This window comes from Thalassophryne amazonica, chromosome 10 (assembly GCF_902500255.1).
Source record: "Thalassophryne amazonica chromosome 10, fThaAma1.1, whole genome shotgun sequence".
Taxonomy (NCBI): Eukaryota; Metazoa; Chordata; class Actinopteri; order Batrachoidiformes; family Batrachoididae; genus Thalassophryne; species Thalassophryne amazonica.
The window spans coordinates 96,762,705-96,783,253 of record NC_047112.1 but is presented as its reverse complement, the minus strand read 5'-3'; the positions used below and the strand labels follow the sequence as shown (position 1 = coordinate 96,783,253).

General features: G+C 41.4%; 1 protein-coding gene across 1 annotated transcript in view; it reads right to left on the bottom strand.

Annotated features, from left to right (window-relative positions):
* Window positions 1-5,212: 5,212 nt before the first annotated feature.
* The window catches only part of nhsa (Nance-Horan syndrome a (congenital cataracts and dental anomalies)), a 274,715-nt gene continuing 259,378 nt past the window's right edge, over window positions 5,213-20,549 (bottom strand). Inside the window, 5 exon segments of the mRNA XM_034179221.1 lie at window positions 5,213-7,339; window positions 7,415-7,538; window positions 10,166-12,979; window positions 16,347-16,478; window positions 19,564-19,756. Coding sequence (XP_034035112.1) covers window positions 6,703-7,339; window positions 7,415-7,538; window positions 10,166-12,979; window positions 16,347-16,478; window positions 19,564-19,756 — 3,900 coding nt within the window. The 3' untranslated portion in view covers window positions 5,213-6,702.

The window sequence follows — 20,549 nt, the reverse complement described above, 5'->3', positions numbered from 1 at the left end:
GTCCATCCAGAGCCCAGACCTGAATCAGATTGAACATCCCTGGAGAGACCTGAAAATGGCTGTGCACCGACACTCCCCGTCCAACCTGATGGAGCTTGAGAGGTGCTGCAAAGAGGAATGGGCAAAACTGCCCAAAGATAGGTGCACCAAGCTTGTGGCATCATATTCAAGAAGACTTGAGGCTGTAATTGCTGCCAAAGGTGCATCAACAAAGTATTGAGCAAAGGGTGTGAATACTTATGTAAATGTGATTTCTAAGCTTTTTACTGAATTTGCAAAAAAAACAAAAAACTTTCATGTTATCATTATTGGGTGTTGTGAGTACAATTTTGAGGGAAAAATTGAATTAATCCCATTTTGGAATAATTGTTGCAACATAAATCTACCTGATTTTCAGATCTCAGGAACCACTGACAAACACCAGCAAATGATCAACACATCTAATCCAGTTGCTTTTTTCTTAAAGTTGACCTTTGAGCCCAATGAAATATCAGTTTCAGTAACTGTGCAGCAATTCAATATTTTCACATCGATGAGATCAGCATCCACTGCAGATAAATCAATAAAGCCTGTTGGATTTCATTCGTTTTCGCTATACTCATATATTCCAGTTCTGGGATGTGGGGAGCTGGAGTCCATCCCAAAGGTCACTGAGTGAGAGGCAGGGTTCACCCCAGAGAGGACGCCAGTCTATTTAAATATGTACATCAGTTGCGCATGATTAGAATACATCACAGATGTACAGATTTAAATCATGTCTCCATTTTTCAGTGTAATATGCAATCTTCAAGTTATGGTGATGTAATGCACTTACCCAGTGAGTCCAAAAACCTTTGTGGAATCTGGCAGAACGTGCATGGAGGAAATAGTTATCTGACCTGTTGTGCAGTGAATTCTACTGAACAGCGCCCTCTAGTGTAAACCCTCTGTGAATGGCTGAATTTAAAGCTAAAGAGCAGATAAAGTACGATGGAGCTCTGAAGACAACACACACAGGTTGGCTGTTTAGTTGTTAGTTAACTTACTAGTTACAGTGTTTTTACTCAGTTTGCTAAAACGAGTCAGTGGAGAGATGAACATTGTTCCCCATAGCTTTATTAGGTGTATTTTTCCTCCTAAATCAGAAATTTAGAACTCTTCCCAGATGTGCGCCCTCCATATCATACTGTAAAATGTTACAAATCATATAATCATCTAAAATATTACAAATCAAACTTGTGATATTTTAACATGGAATTTAAGATTAGCTGTATATATTGTCATGTAACACAGAAATAAAGGTGTTCTAGATTTGAACACAAACTATTATGAAAAAATATAAAGGGATGACACCTTTTTAAGAGATACAAGAAATAGCCTGACAAAAATTATCTGACCGTTTTCAAACAAAGGAAATGTTCAACCTGTTCTTTTGACCCTTTTTAAACAAAGGAAATGGAAATGTTCAACCTGTTCTTTTGACTGTTTTCAAACAAAGGAAATGTTCTACCTGTTCTTTTGACCCTTTTTAAACAAAGGAAATGGAAATGTTCAACCTGTTCTTTTGACTGTTTTCAAACAAAGGAAATGTTCAACCTGTTCTTTTGACCCTTTTTAAACAAAGGAAATGGAAATGTTCAACCTGTTCTTTTGACTGTTTTCAAACAAAGGAAATGTTCTACCTGTTCTTTTGACCCTTTTTAAACAAAGGAAATGGAAATGTTCTACCTGTTCGTTGCATGTTTTGAGAACATCATGACCACACATCACAACTGAACCATAAAGTCATTTTCAAATCCGTCACATTTATTTTGTCCTTGTTATATAGTTGCTAAGCCGCCAGTGGTGCTTGCGGTTGTCGTTCATAGGATTTCCTATCAGATTTTCACAATGTTTGCTAAAAAATAAATACAAGACAAAGTTTTCAAACAGTTCAAAAATATACAAAGGTTTGAAATTAATGTAAACTTTCAAAACATTTTTACATAAACAAGTTTTTTCAACAAATTCAACAATTATATTATTTACAATTTTACCAAAAAAAAAAAAGCTGATATTTATAAAGGTTGATCTGAAGTCCATGTGGGAAAAAACAAATCATTTAATATCATAAGTTCTTCTTTAGTTTTGCGTTATGACCTTGAATACATTTCAGTCAAGTAAATGAGAAAAATAAATCATCAATGCTGCTAAAATGAACATATTGTAACCTTTGGCAGAAGCATTTACTCCTCCCCTAAGCACATAGTATTTGTCAAGGAAAGTCATACCTTTCTATGTCTCAATATAGTCTCAGATAGCGGTGGATCAGTGACCTTAGGTCGCTGGGACTGGCAATAAAAGACCACTTCACTCATCATGCCATGGACCAGAGCATATGCTACTCCAACTAGCACATCCCAGAAGCTCAGTAAGGAGTGTGGGACGTAACGCACCGTACAGCAAGAGACAACGTCACAAACATCACTTCATCAGTGTTAAAAAAAAAAAAAAAAAAAAAAAGGACTGGAATGAAGGATCACAGTGTGTACCCTGTTTTAGCACAAAGTGAGGATGCTTATCGTACACATAATGTTCGAGCATCATCGCTGCAGTAAAAAAAAGAAAGAAAAAGAACAAAAGAAACAAGTTGCACATAAAACCTCAATTGTAGCTTATTGACGTTTAATAACTCGAGGATCTTGTGTCTGTAACCAGTGTCTCAAATAAGATTTGTCATGTTAGATCGTCTTTATCATCAAAAAATAACTATGTATCTCAAGAAAGTATTCTTAAAAATACTTTGAATTTATTGCATGTACTTTTATCAAAAAGGTTTATTTCAGCGTGTACCAAATCATGGTGCATACTGAGATACCATTCTCAGTATTATTCTGTGTCAGATACAAAAGATAAATACATTTAGATTTTTATCACACAGAAAATATGAAACGATGGCAATGTGCACACTTTGATGGAGACAAAACCAGAGCAGTGCCTGGTCCAAAATAGTCAGAAACGCTGCTCTCAAAATAGTCATCCTCCAAAAAACTACTAAAATGGCTGAGAGCTGAGCTGCCGGCAAACTGCTGTGTCACTACTGTGACCAGCGTGAAGATGTTTCTGGTGTGGAGCAAACTAATGTAAGGCATATTTGATCCTCCTGGACACTTTCCCTGAACCTCTTTCAACGATTCACAAACACACCAAGTCGACAAACCTGAAATGATCATTCTTACACGTTTGTTTCCGTGTCTGACCTCCCTGTTCTTTTACAGCGCACTTATTTCACGACCTCCACCTGTTTGATCACTGCTGAAACCTTCGTGTTAATGCCTGCGGCCTTCTCACCTCTAAAGCTTGTCATGCTGCTGCTTAGCTGGTGTGGTTGCCTGAAGCTGTGGCAGTGGATGAGGGCATGATACGTTTCAAAATATGGAGGACATAAAATCAAAATTATGAGCTGAATTTTTGCTATGACTTGCAAAGTAAAAATTCGGACTTTTAATCATAACTTGAAAAAAAATTAACTTTTTATTTCATAGCTATGGCGTAAAAAGTCAAGATGTTGACTGTGTCTCATGTTTATGATTAAATTAGTATATGACTGCAATGGAAAGAATATTTGCATGAGCTGAAAGACAGATTGCACCATCCAACAAGACAAAATGTTGCTCTCATAATCATTCGTTATTTGTTTGGTATGACACCTAAATAGTTCTGCACCATTTGATATTTTACTTAAAATTAAATAAGCCTTTTTCTTAAACCAGGAAGCTGAAAGCAGCCATGGACACATCACTGAGACAGGAAGAGCCGCTGAAGACCAAGGCAGCTTATGCTGAAGCACACGTTTGCTTTCCTCAATCCAGCAAAACAAACAAACAAACAAACAAAAAGGAACTTGTCCATTTAATCTGACAGCGCTTCTATGTCTTCTAAAGATGTTCCCAAGAACACCGTCTCGACTGGACTTAGCTTCTTCCTATCACAGGCACACCCTTATGAAAATATATTGGAGTCATTCAATGGATCGAAACATATGGAAGTAAAAGGCACCGTAAATACAAACAAAATCAATAATGCCAGTCATACAGCAGACTATTTCTCTACACAATGGGGCTTGTAATGAATGTCACGTGTACAGTCCACCTATCAAATTCAGTTCAGTTCATTTAAATAGTAAATAACAAGAATCTATTTAGGTGCCATATAATACCTTTTAACATTGACTTGCAACATTGAATATTTCACTTTTTAACTCATAATTTTGACTTTAAGTGTATTTTCTTCAATTAGTTAACTAAGTAGAGCTGCTGAGAGGTAAAGCAGAGAGGAGAGGTAAAAGTCCAAGAAAATCAAAGTTTCTGAGATTATGGTATTGCAATATTCACAATATCATCAGCTTTGAAAATGATGTCTAATTACACCTGCATGGAGAAATAGTGTTTCTGGAGTTTGTCCAAATGTGTGAGAACAAAATAACTTAATAACATAGTATAGCTTAAAGTTGGTGAAATGATTGAGGCTTAGCCAAGGACAAAGTTTTCTGATTTTGAGGAAAAACGGCCTGAAATTAAAAGTTAGAGGCCAAGCTCAACTTTTGGACCCCATTTGTATGTAGAGGGCATCTTTAGAATGGCTACTCTTCAGAACCGGTTAAAGCTGCACTTATGGTTGCTATTAATAGTTAATATAAAGTCATATGACAGCTTTCTAATGGTCACATGCCCTTTGATCTTGGGTGACCTTAAAAGGTTAACTGTTTAACTCAAACAGTGTGGACCCATTGTGGATTAAACATAGTGGAAGGGTCGTGTCTTCAAGGACAAAGTGTCAAGGCTTCACAGAACCTTGTATTGAAGCATCACTGAATTGCAAAGAATTCATTTGCATGAATCATGTCAAATATGTAAGGTGCAGGTGTTGCACTCTCTGGGTACACATTCTTATTTATTATCATCTCAGGCTTTGTTGACATGTAAAAATTTGTCACTTCCTGGAAACCTTCCTGTTTTGTTTTTTTTATAATTAACATGTGGCATAACCTCTCATTTACCTCTCAGCGGCTCAGCTCTGACTCTCATCATTCTGATTTAAAGTCAGCATTTTCACTTTTAATCTCAGAATTATCTCAAAATTAACTTACTGCAGCTATTTCTTTTTCATGGTTTATTAGCTTTTTCCTCACTGGAAAAACAGGCTTCCATGGAATTGAAATTTTCAGAATTTTCTGCTTGTAAAATTCTAAAACTTTAACTCTGAATAATTTTACTGCACGAAGATCTCAAACATTGTGATAGTAAGCCAACATTAAAATAATATAGCATATTCTATTGAAAGGACTTTGCAAAATATAAATAAACACATCACAACTGCTGTATTCCAGCAATATTAACTCGAAGTGTTCAAGCGTCACATTTTTTTGTCTTCTCTGTCTCATACAGTGTTAATCGTGGGAGTATCAAAACGACTTTCTATTGGATTATCAAATTGGTGTTGTGGATTGTAGCTTAAGAAAAACATACAAATTTTGTGTCAAATTGCATAGGTATTCACAGAATACACGCAGTAAGTACAGTATATTTTTCTATATTCACAATATAATGAAATATATCAAATTACGAGATTTTTCCAAAATCCTAAAGAACCATGTAACACATCATAACATCAACCAAAAGGCAGAAAGAAGGCAACCGCTTGGATATCTCAAATGGAAATAAAACATAAATCTCAGCATTCACGTGTGGAGCAAACACATTGTTTTAAGAGTCTTTTTGCTGCTTGTTTCCCCTCGCAGGCTGAGCAGGAATGAAGTTATTCTTCTTTCTGACGGCCAGTCATATGGTTTAATTAAGAATGCATATGGATTTAAAAAACAAAACACACAAGATATGCATAAACTATTTTTAAATACAGATAAATTTGTGTAAAATTAGAGCCCCTAAAGGGACATGAAGAAAAAAGGGGAGGGGGAACAAAAAAAACATATTCCAGAGACGGGCGCTGGATATACTTTTGTGAGATCTCGCGATAGTTTTTGTTACAAGATCTTGCAAAAGCTTCCCACATGGTTGATGTAGCCTACTTCCCTTTGGGGTCAGTAGCAAAGGCTCTGACAGTCACATCATTTTTTTTAATATTGGTTGCCATGGGCAACTACCGTTATTCACCTTAAGTTCTGTCAACTTATGATTATAAAAGACTACATTCATTTTCTGCTACCTTATGGTATACTTGTAGCCTCTGTTTCAACTTTTAATTTAAATTATGACTATCAGTCGATTTTTTTGATGTATTTTTGCCCAATTTTTAATTTAGGTCATTCACGTCCGGGTCAGTTCACTGCACTTTGGACAGCTGAAGGAAGCAAGCTTGTGGAATCATGGAGGAGGGTTTGGAAGAGTTCCTGTGTTCTAGAGAGGTCCCATAAGGAGACATAACTTGTAAGAAGAGAGACAAAATGAACTCACTGTAGTTTTGCTAGATCTCGCAACACTATTGTGAGATGTCACAGAAGTATATCCAGTGCCCGTCTCTGGTACTTTTTATTTTGTTCATGTCCCTTTAAGGGCTTCATATAACAAGAAGGAAATTTCTCTGAAGCTCATAATCAGAGGTTTTTGTGATAATTTTGGACTCAGAAACACATCCTGTGTTGGTTGCTCACAGCTCATTCTGGTTCGTTCATGTCTGACCTGATAATCCTCTTCTGACCTGTTGAGCACAATTGGATCCCGTTTTTCAGTCGGAGCCCAGTGATGAGCGGTCGTCATGAGGACTTCCGTCTGAGTTTTCTGTTTCGCCCTCAGAGATGGCTTGCATGGGTGCATTGTACAGTCTGCTGCGGATGCTGTAACGGCTGCTGTTGGCGGGTGGCGGGATCCTGCAGCGGCCTTGCCTGGAGGCAGAAGATGTAGTGAAGGACCTCGGGGAGACGCTCTCAGTGTTAGCTTTTGGATATGGCGAGTTGGAGAGCTGGTCTGGAGTTGATAGGGCCTGGTGCAGTGGAGAAGTGGGCTCCTCAGGTTGTCTGGGCAACTCCATCATGGATTCTCCGAAGGATTTGGGAGCAATGGGGCTCTTGAGGATCTCTGTAGCTGACATGCGGTAGCTGGAGTCTGAGCGACTGCCCTTTTTAAGTAACAGCAGCTTGAACTCCTCATTGGAGGTGCTGGATTTCTTGGCACTTCTGTAGATGGGCCCAGGTACTTTGTGTGAACCTGCTGAGGTGAAGGGGGAGGCTGCAGACATCGGCGAACTCGGTGAGCCTGGAGAGCTCAGTGTGCTGCTGGGAGGGGAGGTCCCCGACGCGGCGCAGAGGCGGCTTCTAACACCCACCTCAGTGGAATCCTTCCTTCCTAAAACTTTCCTCTTGGACCTAAAAATGAAGGAAACCCCTTCAGAAAGTGTGTAAACATGATGAGCAGACAGACAGAAGGTGGCAAATACGTACCTGTGGATCATCGCAAACAGGTCCTCAGTGGTCCGACTTTTAGTGGGTGATAGAAACACACTGTCATCATCTGGCCTGGACTCGTCACTCAGTGACGATACTGAATGGTCACTGGGTGTAGAATCTGTGAACAGAAGTAAGTTTTAACACAGTTACGTCAATACATTTGGATATTGGCAGGTTTTGTTATTTTGGCTATTTTTCACTGCGAGCTAGAGTTGAAAGCAAATGATGAATGTGAGAGTGAAGTGCAGACTAAGATTTATTTTGAGGGTAATTACATCTAAATTTGGTGATTACATCTGAATTATTATTAATTAATGTGTAATTACATCTGAATTTGGAATTCCTGCACTTTTAATGTGTGGCTTGTAACTCTGCAAGGAACCAAAAGTAGCTGGACAGTTGGCCCGGTGCATTCCCAGCACATAAAACAATGAACTGTGTTTGGAGCGTTTTCACACTAACTCATAATGGCCCGGTCATACGGCATACGACGATTCCTGAACGATGGGAAAAAGTAACAAAGTCACAAATAATCGAGAAAAGGTGGATGAATGAGCTTTTGACTTTTCCCATCACCGAATAGCCTGCGACTCAAGAGCGCAAAAGGAACGAAAGAGGAACAAAACAAAACCGAAGTTAATGTTGATCTCCATGCTTTAAACGAAATGCGCCTGGAGCCACTGCTGGAGCAGCGTGTCTCTGCATCCTGCTCTGCGTTCCAAGACTCGGCGCTGGGATGGAGCTCTGTAGCGCCTGAGTCCTGGTGTTTCTGATCACCGATCAAAGCTGTTCACACAGGAATGTCCGCTGAGCTGTGTGGTGGCTGCTGTGTCACTGTATTACGTTTAGAAGCCATATATATTGATTTATAACAGAAAACTGTCAAAAGGGGGGACAAATATAAGTGTAAAGATGATTGAATATATCAGAGCAGCAAATTGATCAGTCCGTGTGAACGCGACTGACTTCCCATGTGCAGTTATTCCACGAGCTGCAGCTGATCCAGAATGTGAATTCTGCCTTCCAGAACAGCTCTTTATATAATCATTTGAATCATCTACCTGTTACCACATGTACAGAAGGGCTGGATTGTCTTTTCTACACTCATATTGTTATATTTAATAAAAAATAAGAAGTGCACGCAGGAGGCGACTGCAGCTGTACTGTCAGAAATTACACGACTTTTTTGTTGTTTCAATTTCAGCAGTTGCTTGTAGAAGGAGCGTGGTATTCATTTTATTTTTAGTAAAATAATTAATTGGATTCACACAAAACATTAATTCTTCCCTATATAAGGTGCCGGAGCCCAGTGAAGTTGACCAGATAAAAAAACCCAAGCAAACAGACTGAGTTTGCCCTGTAGTTTCTGACGGTACATGAACGCAGCGACAGTAGCATGCTCACAAACCAGCTTCTGCACTGTATGAAAACATGCAGCTGGTCAATCGAACTCAAACTAAACGCTAACGTTACAAAAACGAAGCAAACGATAAGAAAAAGTCAAGAACGATAGCAAAACGAAGTATGGACAAATTTAGGTTTTCGGCGGCATTCGTTCAAATTTTTTGAGTTTTAAAGCGCCAGCTGCAGGAATGAAGCTGTGTGAAGGTTATGCCAACAAAAGTCAACGAAAGTCCAGATTTCTTGTTTCGTTTGGGATTCGTTACCCTTCGATAAGTGCCGTGTGACTGGGCCTTGACTAGGTGACAGGGATTCAAACCAAGGATCTACTGGTCACAAGCCCGCCGCTTTAACCTCTTGACCATCACCTCCTTGATACACAATCCAGTTCATTTATGTTACATAATCCCATCCAACCACTTATTCATGGAAAAATGTAAAGAGCAATGAACTTCAATGGGTGTGACTGGAGAGGCAACTATTTCCTGTTGCCTCTCCAGTCACAGCTGAACGGCTGACAGGCACAGAGACAGACTTAGTCCAATGAAAACACGAACTCTGGCCATCAGTTTTTGAGAAGATACACATGAGAGACTGGAGCCTTGACTTCATATGTCTTCTTATCAACGTGTTCCTGTTTGTCTCACTACTGTGATGCTGTGACTGGTGGCAAAAAACAAAAAACAAAACAAAACAAAGAAAAAACAGGAAAAGGTTGTTTTTTTTAATGCCTGTGCCATATTTATTGTCATATTCACACGCTGATCCCACTGTAAATAAAGTGCTCCTATAGGGCAGTGCAGTCTCGTTTGAACCCCTGCGTGATATTGTGGGATTTGACCACTTCTGGGGACAGCCTGCCAGTGCACAACACAAACACAGCATAACTTCACATGAAAACATGGTGTACTGTTTTGTTTTGGCTGCAATCACCGAGCAGTTTCGAAAAGTGCAGGTTTTTTTTTTCGGTTCCCAGTGGAGAAGGGAAGATGAGGCAAATGGGAGAGGTCTCTCTCGCCTGCACAACTGCCTCGACATGTTTGAGCTCTGGGTCATAAACAAACCGCAACACATGTCCACTTTCCACTGCATAGTCACTTTTTCTTTGCATTTTCACTTTTTTTGCCATGCAATAGCCCAAAAACTCAAAGAAAGTGCTGTGTTTCTAATGGGGACATTGAAGGCTGTTCCCGGATGTAGGATTATTGCATCATATTTTAACCCCTTAGCGCCCACCCTCAAATGATATATATATATATATATATATATATATATATGGGCCAAATTGTAACAAATATACTGTATCAACCACAAAAAGGATCTGTACTTCATGTATACATTTACCTTTACTGAAGTAATCCTCTGTTTCCGTTGTGGACTCCTCCTTAATGTCTCGTGGAGAATTTTCAGCTGTTGCATCATATTCCAAATCTTTGCTGGTTTCATTCTGGATTGTAGACATTTGCAGCATGTCTGACTGACAATCACCCACAGTAAGTTTATCAAGACTGTCAGTTCTTTTGGGTGATGTGTGATCAGCAGTGGGAGGACTGGATGTTTTGGAACAAAGTTCTTCATCAGGTGGCTCAGTTGTTAGGGGGTGGAATGGCTCTGACTGCAAGATGATGGCAGCTAATTCTATGCTTGTGTTTCTTTCTTCACTAGAGGTCATGTCAGGGACCTTATGGCTGAGCTGCTGCTCTAATGGTGGATCTGACTCGGGATCTGGAGCGTCTCTGTCCAGCTTGTAGCTGTTATCACTTGGACATACTATATCTGGAGTCTTGTCTTTTGAGCTGCTGTATGGTTCACATGGCTCCGGACACGGTGTGCGATGGTGTTGCAAAGTGGAAGCAAGAAGATTGATTGTTTCTACGGACTGACGACTGGCCTGTGTGCTCACCGAGTCCACGGCGGGACTGTTGAGTGTAACATTTCTCTTGCCATCACCACTTTTGTTATGCTCTTTACTGACGGATCTGAGCTGTACTGAGTGAAGTACTGTCGGTGTGATGGACATCAGCTGGGTATTTAACCCCTCTGAGTTTGGCGACAAAGCACTTTTCTGTTTGCTTTGGTGAAAGTTTTGTATCTGGTTGCTGCACACGGAAACCTTGTCACCACCATGAGGAAGTGCACTTAAGTTGAGATGGGAGGGAGGTATCATCGGCAGTTCAAGGTCTCTCTTTGTTGAGGTGACTCCTTCCCTGCAGGAACGAGAGTGCAGTGAAAGTGACGACTTCCGTTCAGGGACTTTGGGCTTCCTCTTGCCACTTGATGGTGACAGGGGACTAGGGAAGAAGGCGGCTGGGAATGAGGAGGTTGGGGTTTCTGACTGACTGGAGTAGCCACTGGATGGGCTGGCTAAGCCTGCCAGTTTCTCAGGAGATGCCAGCTTGAAATCTCCCTCCACTGATGGAAGGGAGGGAGTGGTGGCTCTGGACCCAGACTGGGATGTCTGAGATTCAGAGCTCTCTTGTGATTTGATGCATTCAATCACAGTTGTTCCTGTCGCCGTGCTTGAGTTTGACAAAGATCTGTAAGGATCACTGGATTTTAAATCATTCAGGAGCCAGAGATCAGCATAGTCCGACTGTACGACCCCCTCATCCTTAAATAAATGTGCATCAGTGGAGCTAAACACACCTATGTCTGGTAGGTCAGCTGAACCTTTAACCTCCCACACCTCAAGTGGCTCTCTAACGTCCACAGGGTTTTGTACATAAGCTGTAGACCGAGCTAAAGCCCGGTGCACTTTCCTCTCTTTGGAGGATAACGCAAGTTGCTGACTACAAGTCATCTTTGGTTCTTTCATGTCAGGGATGTTTCCCTCACTGCATATTTTTCTCAACGATGAATTCCTCTTTGGGGGAGACGGCTTCACCTTTGGTTTTCTCAGTGAGAGGCAACGTCTCCCAAATGTCATATGGCCACTTAGGTCAGACAGGCCACAATCAGAACTAGTAGCTGCATAGTTATAAGAGAAGCTTTTGCTACCTTTAAGACCACAGTCAAAGTGCATAGAGGTGTAGTAGCCTTCAGTGTCTACGGAGTAGTGTGAAACAGTGTCTGCTTTCTCTGACAGAGGCTTGTCAGAGTAGCTGCTCTCACAGGTGGCCATGCTGGTGAAACTGGGGCAGCCCAGGCTGCTCTCGACCTCTCGGCTCCTCTCGGGGCTCTGGGAGCATGGAGGGTCCGGGATTGGGTAACCCCACTCCCCTTCACTAGGAGTGCTGACCCCTGCTTCCTCCAATATGTCCATGGCTGTGGAGGAGAAGGAGCCCGTCCGCTGGGTTCTGAGGCTGTGAAATTTGTCCATTTGGTAGTGTTCCAGGATGTAGCTGCCTTGGTCGTCATTGATGTGAGTTACAGCATTCAAGGACAGCTCGGAGTCACAGTGTGAAGAGCCAGTCAGCGGTGGAGAGGCTGCTGGTGGGATTGTTTCGGAGGTCTGTGAAGGGCAAGTAGAGCTGCTCCCACTCCAGTTCCCACTGGAGGACTGATGGTCTTCCTTATGGTCTATCTGGCTTCCCAGCACCCCTGTGGCTGACACAGAGTGGACGGGGCTACTGAAAGTGTCTGAGCTTGATGAGATCTCACAGCTCCCCATATCAGCTGTCCTGGGCAGCTGGGACCGGCTCCTCTCCATCCAGCCACGTTCTGGACTCTCAGAGTGCTGCTTGTACTTCATGTTACCCAACTGGCAGTTAGGCATTGTCTGGTCATCTGTGCTCTCTTCGTCATCCTTCAGAATTAACTCCCCAGGTCTGTGCAGAAAGTCCTCAGTTTCAAAGGGGGAAAGCCCCTCCTCTTCATCTTCATCAGTGTCACTGCGACTGTTGTCTATCGCACAGCTCCCGTCTCGGGGAAGACTACGGGAGCGCAGTTGTGTTATTACTGAAGCGGCGAACATGGCGTCACTGCTGTCCGCCAGGGAGGAGATGTTCCCCGCAGAGTGGGAGAGAATAAGGGAGGCTCCGTGACTCCTCTGGCCCCTGAGTCTCCTTCGAGATGGTGCTCCTGAGATCAGAAAGTCTTCTGTCTGGCAACCAGAATCTCTGGTGTTCAGCTGACAGACCAGGTCATCATTACAGGGAGTGATATCTGAACTGGCATAAACAATCACAGTCCGTTCTCTGGAACCAGGAGAATGGGAGTCTGTGTGGAAGGAAATGTAATTACCAAACACAGGTGCTAAGTTGGGCATCACAGCTCATAAGCATCACATGTTGAACATGGGTCAAAAAAATGAAACTAGAACTGGAACCTTGGCAAATAGAAAACCACAATTTCTGGTTTGGCGTGCCGTAAAGTAATATACTGTTTCAGTGGAAAAGAGCCTTTTGGCTAAAATGTGCATGTAGCAAGAAGCAAATATACAGTTGTCCATTTGGCTGCTCCCGATTTTTTTTTGAGGGTCACCACAGCGGATACAGCCAGATCCGAATTGGTATTTGGCACAAGTTTTATGCTGGATGCCCTTCCTGATGCAACTCCAGTGTAAGATGGAGAAACACACACAGCCGCTGATGTTCCAAAGAGGTCTCCCATTCAAGTACTAACAAGGTCCCGCACTGCTTAGCTTCTGAGAGCTGACAGGATCAGGCTGCCACAGAGCAGATCGGCTGCATGAAGCAAACATACAGTAATTCTGACATTTTTATCCTCGAGTCAAAACAGACATACCTTTAATATCTGAACATTTACTGTACTTTAAAAGCAGCTGTCACATTTTTGTTATCACATATATTTTGTGACTAAAACTACTCTTACACAGACGGCATGTGTGTGGCACTTAGTGGCCCGTGTAACACACGCCACCCAACTCGCAGTTATCGGTCACAAACGAGACAGGGTTGCCGGTGTCCCGACAAGATGAGCTACCCATTGAGAGGAGCTCCACTGCACAATAGTTCTCTCTACCCGGACTTTAACACCTTCCCACGTCGAATTTAGCAACTGTGCAAGCACATTTCCTTCGCTTTAACACCTCACACGTCGAGTTGAGCTACAACCCCAATTCCAATAAAGTTGGGACGTTGTGTAAAATGTAAATAAATACAGAATACAATGATTTGGAAATCCTCTTCAACCCATATTCAACTGAATACACCACAAAGACAAGATATTTAATGTTCAAACTGATAGACTTTGTTGTTTTTGTGCAAATATTTGGTTATTTTGAAACAGATGTCTGCAACACCTTTCAAAAAAGTTGGGATGGGGCAACAAAAGATTGGGAAAGTTGATGAATGCTCAAAGAACACCAAATTGGAAACAGGTGAGTGTCATGATTGGGTATAAAAGGAGCATCCCCAAAAGGCTCAGCCATTCCCAAGCAAAGATGGGGTGAGGATCACCACTTTGTGAACAACTGCATGAAAAAAATAGTCCAACTGTTTAAGAACAATGTTTCTCAATGTTCAATTGCAAGGAATTTAAGGATTCCATCATCTACAGTCCAGAATATAATCAGAAGATTCAGAGAATCTAGAGAACTTTCTACACCAAAGCGACAAAGCAAAAAACCAACATTGAATGCCTGTGACCTTCAATCCCTCAGGCGGCACTGCATTAAAAACCAACATCATTGTGTAAAAGATCTTACCGCGTGGGCTCAGGAACACTTCAGAAAACCATTGTCAGTTAACAGTTTGTCGCTACATCACAAATGCAAGTTAAAACTCTACCATGCAAAGCAAAAGCCATACATCAACACCATCCAGAAAGGCCACCGCCTTCTCTGTGCCTGAGCTCATTTGAACTGGACAGACCCAAAGTGGAAGTGTGCTGTGGTCTGATGAGTCCACGTTTCAAATTGTTTTTGGAAATCATGGACATCGTGTCCTCCAGACAAAAGGGGAAAAAGACCATCCAGATTGTTACCAGCGCAAAGTTCAAAAGCCAGCATCTGTGATGGTATGGGGGTGTGTTAGTGCCCATGGCACGGGCAACTTACACATCTGTGATGGCACCATCAATGCTGAAAGGTATATCCAGGTTTTGGAGCAACACATGCTGCCATCCAAGCAACGTCTTTTTCAGGGATGTCCCTGCTTATTTCAGCAAGACAATGCCAAGCCACATTGTGCACGTGTTACAACAGCGTGGCTTCATAGTAAAAGAGTGCGGGTACTAGACTGGCCTGCCCAGTCCAGACCTGTCGCCCATTAAAAATGTGTGGCACATTATGAAGCGCAAAATACAACAATGGAGACTCCGGACTGTTGAACAACTGAAGTCGTACATCAAGCAAGAATGGGAAAGAATTCCACCTACAAAGCTTCAACAATTGGTGTCCTCAGTTCCCAAACGCTTATTGAGTGTTGTTAAAAGGAAAGGTGATGTAACACAGTGGTAAACATACCACTGTCCCAGCTTTTTTGAAACGTGTTACAGGCATCCATTTCAAAATGAGCAAATATTTGCACAAAAACAATAAAGTTTACCAGTTTGAACATGAAATATCTTGTCTTTATGGTGTATTCAATTGAATATAGGTTGAAGAGGATTTGCAAATCATTGTATTCTGTTTTTATTTACATCTTTCACAACATCCCAACTTCCTTGGAATTGGGGTTGTACAAAATATATTCATTGTTTTAACAAAATGCAGTTTTGAAAAGTGTACACTGTAAATTACCAATCTGCATAGTAGGCATGGGATGATATTGATTTTTTTTCTGTCATGATTATCTTGGCCATCATAACTGAGATTAACAATAATATCACATTAATTAATAAACATGGTACAAGTTTAAAAAGGTTTTAAAACCTTGGAATCACAACAGCACATATTGTTGTCGGCTAAAACTGATAATTTTATTGTACAGTTTTTCCTATGGGCCAATATAAACTGAACTTATACTAAATATAATAAATTTTCTGTCCAATAAAGTGAAAAGGGCATTGAGGTGCAAATAAGTGAGGATTATCGTGATGAACGATTATCGCAATAATAAAAAATAGCCTCCAGGATAAGAATGCTTATCGTTTTATAGTGAGTACATTTTACACATTACTACAGTTGGATGAACAATTTATACATTTATTTGCCCGTCACATTCAGTGAATGAAACGCGATAACTGCCGATTTATGCAACAAGGACCTCAAACCAACAGGGCAGCTGATCTCGATAGAACACAAGCACTTGCAAGGGTATGACCACTCTTCTTCAGTCATCGGGTCATCACCCTTTACATGCCACGCACACGCGGTCTGTGTGTCTGGAAAGTATCAAGTTGTTCAGAATCTCCAAATCTATGCTGGGGGGTTGAAAAAGTTGCTAAAACCCTGATCAGGGAGCAGAAGATGCTGTGCTACATTTAAACACCACTAAACCCAGTGTAAATGCAGCGGTCACTTGATGCCTACATGCCGGCAGTCGCAGATATTGGTGATGAGTGCCGATGAGTACAGTACGTCAATGGATACCAATAACATGCTTAGCACACACCTTCTGTGTGATCAGGGCTTGACAGTTAGTGTCAGGTTACCTTTTATAAAATAAAGGAGTGTACTTACCTAAATCTTGCTGCAGCTGCCTTGGAACGCCAGCGACAGTCCTCCGTCTCCTCAACTTCCTCCTCCTCTGAAGCAGAGACTGCGAGTAAACCAGCGAGCAGCGCACACTAGCATCTCTGTCAAAGCCAACCCCTGAAACCCAGACGGCACATGTGAGGAATCTTTGTTTCATAGAAAGAGCAGTGATTCCTCTTTTAACTGTCAGGCCCTCTTGTTTAAAAAAAAAAAAAAAAAGAAAGAAAGAAAAAAATAATCAACATTTGACTGAGCTAAATTTGATATTCTACAAATACTGCAACAATGTGGAAGACAGCCATCACTAATTAGCATGACACATCTCAGCGCCGTTGACTCAGAATCAGGGGTTAACATATGTTACTTACTCTGAGTGGTGACATCAGGATGTTTATATGAAAGAAAAGGCACTGCAAATCGCCTGTGCCCTTACCCCTGACGTGCACGGCCCTGAGCGTCTGTGCTCAGTCCTTCCTGCTGCGCTGTTCTTCATCAACGTTATGACTGTCATGTGATGGCAGCTCAGGCTTTTTAGCACCATAGCAATGGAAGCACTTCATTTACAACGTGCATTTTGTGTTATCTGTGACTCCGAGCTGGCACACAGCTCCCCTTTGAGTCAATGTGGGAGAGAATAAGTAACATCGGACAGGCCTTTTCACTATTTAGACACAACTAATTGGCATTCTCATCACGGCGCAGTGCCTCTTTGCAGTCATGGCCACAAAGAAAGTTAACAGTATTTCTAAACAATAATGCATTTAGCAGTGTTTTTGTTTGTGAATTCTTGCAAAATTTTCAGGTTGTTGATAAAGTATAATTAACACCGATCAAAAAATGCCTCTTGAAGAGAAAAAAACATGTATATTGTACTTTTTTTTCTGTATGTGGTAACTCAGTTTTTTAACATAGTGTTTTCTGGGGGTAAGTTTAGCGGAACTCAGTGTAACACACGTGCACTCTGCAGCATGTGCTGTCACTTAACATAAGGACTTCAAAAATTCCAAAAATAAACAAGATGGACACATAAATGTGCGACGGACAACATATTGGATGCTATATGAGCAGACTGGACAACACAAAGCATCAGGCGGCCACAGATGTGAGCGTTTAAATTTTGCAGGAAGCCTTCAGCTTGTGGTGTGTGCCAAAAAGAGTTTTAAATTCTAAAAAATATAACGCAATGCTAACATACCCTTGGCTGTATGAGCATGGTCTTCTTTATAATTTGCAGTTGTTCAATTGGTATCCCAGTGCAAAGTATATATATTTTTAAATTTAACCTTTATTTAACCAGGTTAGTCCCATTGAGGGAGACCTTGGGCTTCATGTAAAAAGACTTGCGTGGATTTCCTACTAAAACACGGTGTACGTCAAAACCCAGAAACTGGTGTAAGCACAAAAATATTCAGATGTATCAAAATGTGCGTAGGCATGAATCCACGCACGTTCCGTTTGTACATCCCACTGAATGTGGATTTGAGCGTGGAACCAAACTCCTCGCTGGCCTCGCCCCCTGGTTTACGTTCGGATCAATTACACAAACACACTATTTAAACAGCAAGCAGCAGCCATCGTGCACCGTGCCAGCCACCAACCAGCGTGATGCGCATCTGCGCATCACATATGATGTGAACATGTGTGCAGTCGATAGCTACGATTACACTGAAACCGGCTCCCACCGTAAATGGCGCTTTAATGTTGGAATAGGATGTACCTGGATGACATTCCACAGCATTCCTCACAGCTGGCTCGGCTCAACGTTGACTGGCACACTCCTGACCCATTGGCCAGCTCCCGCTGGAATGCCCCTGTTTCCAGGAACCCCAGCGTGGTCAGCGCCTGTATAGGCACAGACAACCCGACTCGTTGCCGTACTGCACTCTGGGATGGCCGCAGTTCTGCGCACAACTCCAGTAACAGTGGCCTTGGTAAACAAATCCGGTTTATGAGCCAATTATTGTCATTTGCAACTAAATCCTCACATTCCCTGAATACACGCTCACATCAGATTGCACCATTTGCAAGATCCACTGACGCTAACGCAAAGCGTCACAGAGTATCACCTCGTTTCTACTTAAAACTGACTTTAGAATGACTTAAGAGGTTTTACCTTGTCATCTGATGGTTAACAATCCCATTAATCCATTTGATCGCTTTGGGTGAAGAGACTCTGTCTTAGACGAGTGGCTCACCTCCGAAATGATGCATGTGCAGTGGAGGCAGGGCAGACCAATTTTTAGGGCCCGACCGTTCGGTCTACGACACCGGCCGCTTGGTCCGGCCCGCAAGTTTTTTTTTTCTGGAGGATACTTCGGGCATTATGTACATATTTTTGTGGATTTTAACCAAATACCTTGCTGAGCTGTGAGGTTGGTTTTGTCATAGTTGTGAGGAAGTTTCATTTCCCAGTCTAAAAATAATAATAATAAAAAAATCCGCCTACCCCAATTACTTTATTTTGATGTCAAGGATGATAAACTAATGTGTTTTTTTTTAAATGGGGCCTTAATGAGGATTGTGTGTTAAGGAACAGCAAGAGGAAAGAAAAGCTACACAGAGCTAAAAGCAAAGATATGATCTCCACACACACACACACACACACACACACACACACACACACACACACACACACACACACACACACACACACACACACACACACACACACACACAGTGGTGTCACAGCAAACGGAACAGTGCTGCAGATAACTGAAATAATCTTTCAAATGGTACAAACATCACATTTGGCACAAATACTCCTTCAATATTACTCTTTTGAAAAAGCAGACTATGCATCCCATTTTTTTTACCAATATTGGAGCAACTTTAACTTTGGCGCCCTGTACAAACTGAAATTGACCTTTGTCACCGTTTTTGCTGTTTTTACCCCATAACTTCATAACATTCAGTCAAAGATAGTCCAAACTATACCTTTTTTGAATCTTTATGATGAGATGAATAATGTGGTATACCTTTCAATATGACTGGAGCATTTATAAATTTTGACCCCTGTGTAATTCTTCATTAACCCCTACTTAGCAGCCTATTAAAAAATCAAGAGGATAGTCTGCTTTTTCAAAAAAGTAATGTCTAAGGAGTATTTGTGCCTAATTTGGTGCTTGTACCAGGATCTGAATGATTCCTCTGTAAATAGCATGATATCTGCTGCACTAGAAGAGATGGAGCGCTTCAAATTTACCGGTCACATTAATGGGGATGATGCATGAGGTGATGACTTGTGAGCTGCTTTTCATTCTTTCCTCTGGGGTGGGCAGTGGCAGCGCTTTAGACCAGTTAGTCTGCTTGTCCAGGGTGGAGGGGGTGTTAGGGATGGGAAACTTAGATCGGTGGCCTAGGGCCAGCCCTTCAGTGTCGGGGTCAGTGGGCACAGCCTGTAACAGATGGATATTTTCACGGTTAGGTTATTAATGTTAGACAGCATTACATGAGACAGTACAGCAGAGTTAAACTATAGAACTCAGCTCCAGAGAGAGGTGTGTGTGTGTGTGTGTCATTGATCATTAAAGAAAGTGTTTTTATTCATGCCAAGTAACTGACGCTTACTGTCTGATGACATAGAAAGACAAAATGCATGCCTGTCTAGGAACTACGCTTAAGGCTCACGGTGGATTCTGGTGATATGTAATAGAAATAAAAGCATGCTTCAGAGGACAAGAAGAAGCAAAGTGTGACGCTGTACGGTTCATGCAAAAAATAACAGAGACAGAGTGCATAAAGAAGAAATTAAAACATTAGAAAGAAGTTTTGAAGGTTGACAGTACTGAGCACAGACAGACCCAAATGATTAACCATTCAGCTTAAAAATAAACAGCAACCAGCACGAAAAAAAAAAAAAATGCCCATTTTGTACAACCATAAGTCCAAAATCCAAATATATTCAATTTACAATTATAAAATATAATGCAATGCTAAAATACCTCTGCTGTACGAGCATTGTCTTTTCTAGAATTTGTAGTTGTTTAACAAAGTATTCTCTCTCTCTCTCTGATTATACATTTATTATTTACATTAATTATTAAGATCCTATTGTCTTACTTATAATTTGTATATGTTGAATAAAGCCCCTCTATCAATCAATCATAAACAATATTTACATTTATGAGCTTTTGACAAGAGCAGAAGTTAGCTTTGAGTTAGCGGAAGTTAGCGTGCACATGGACATCT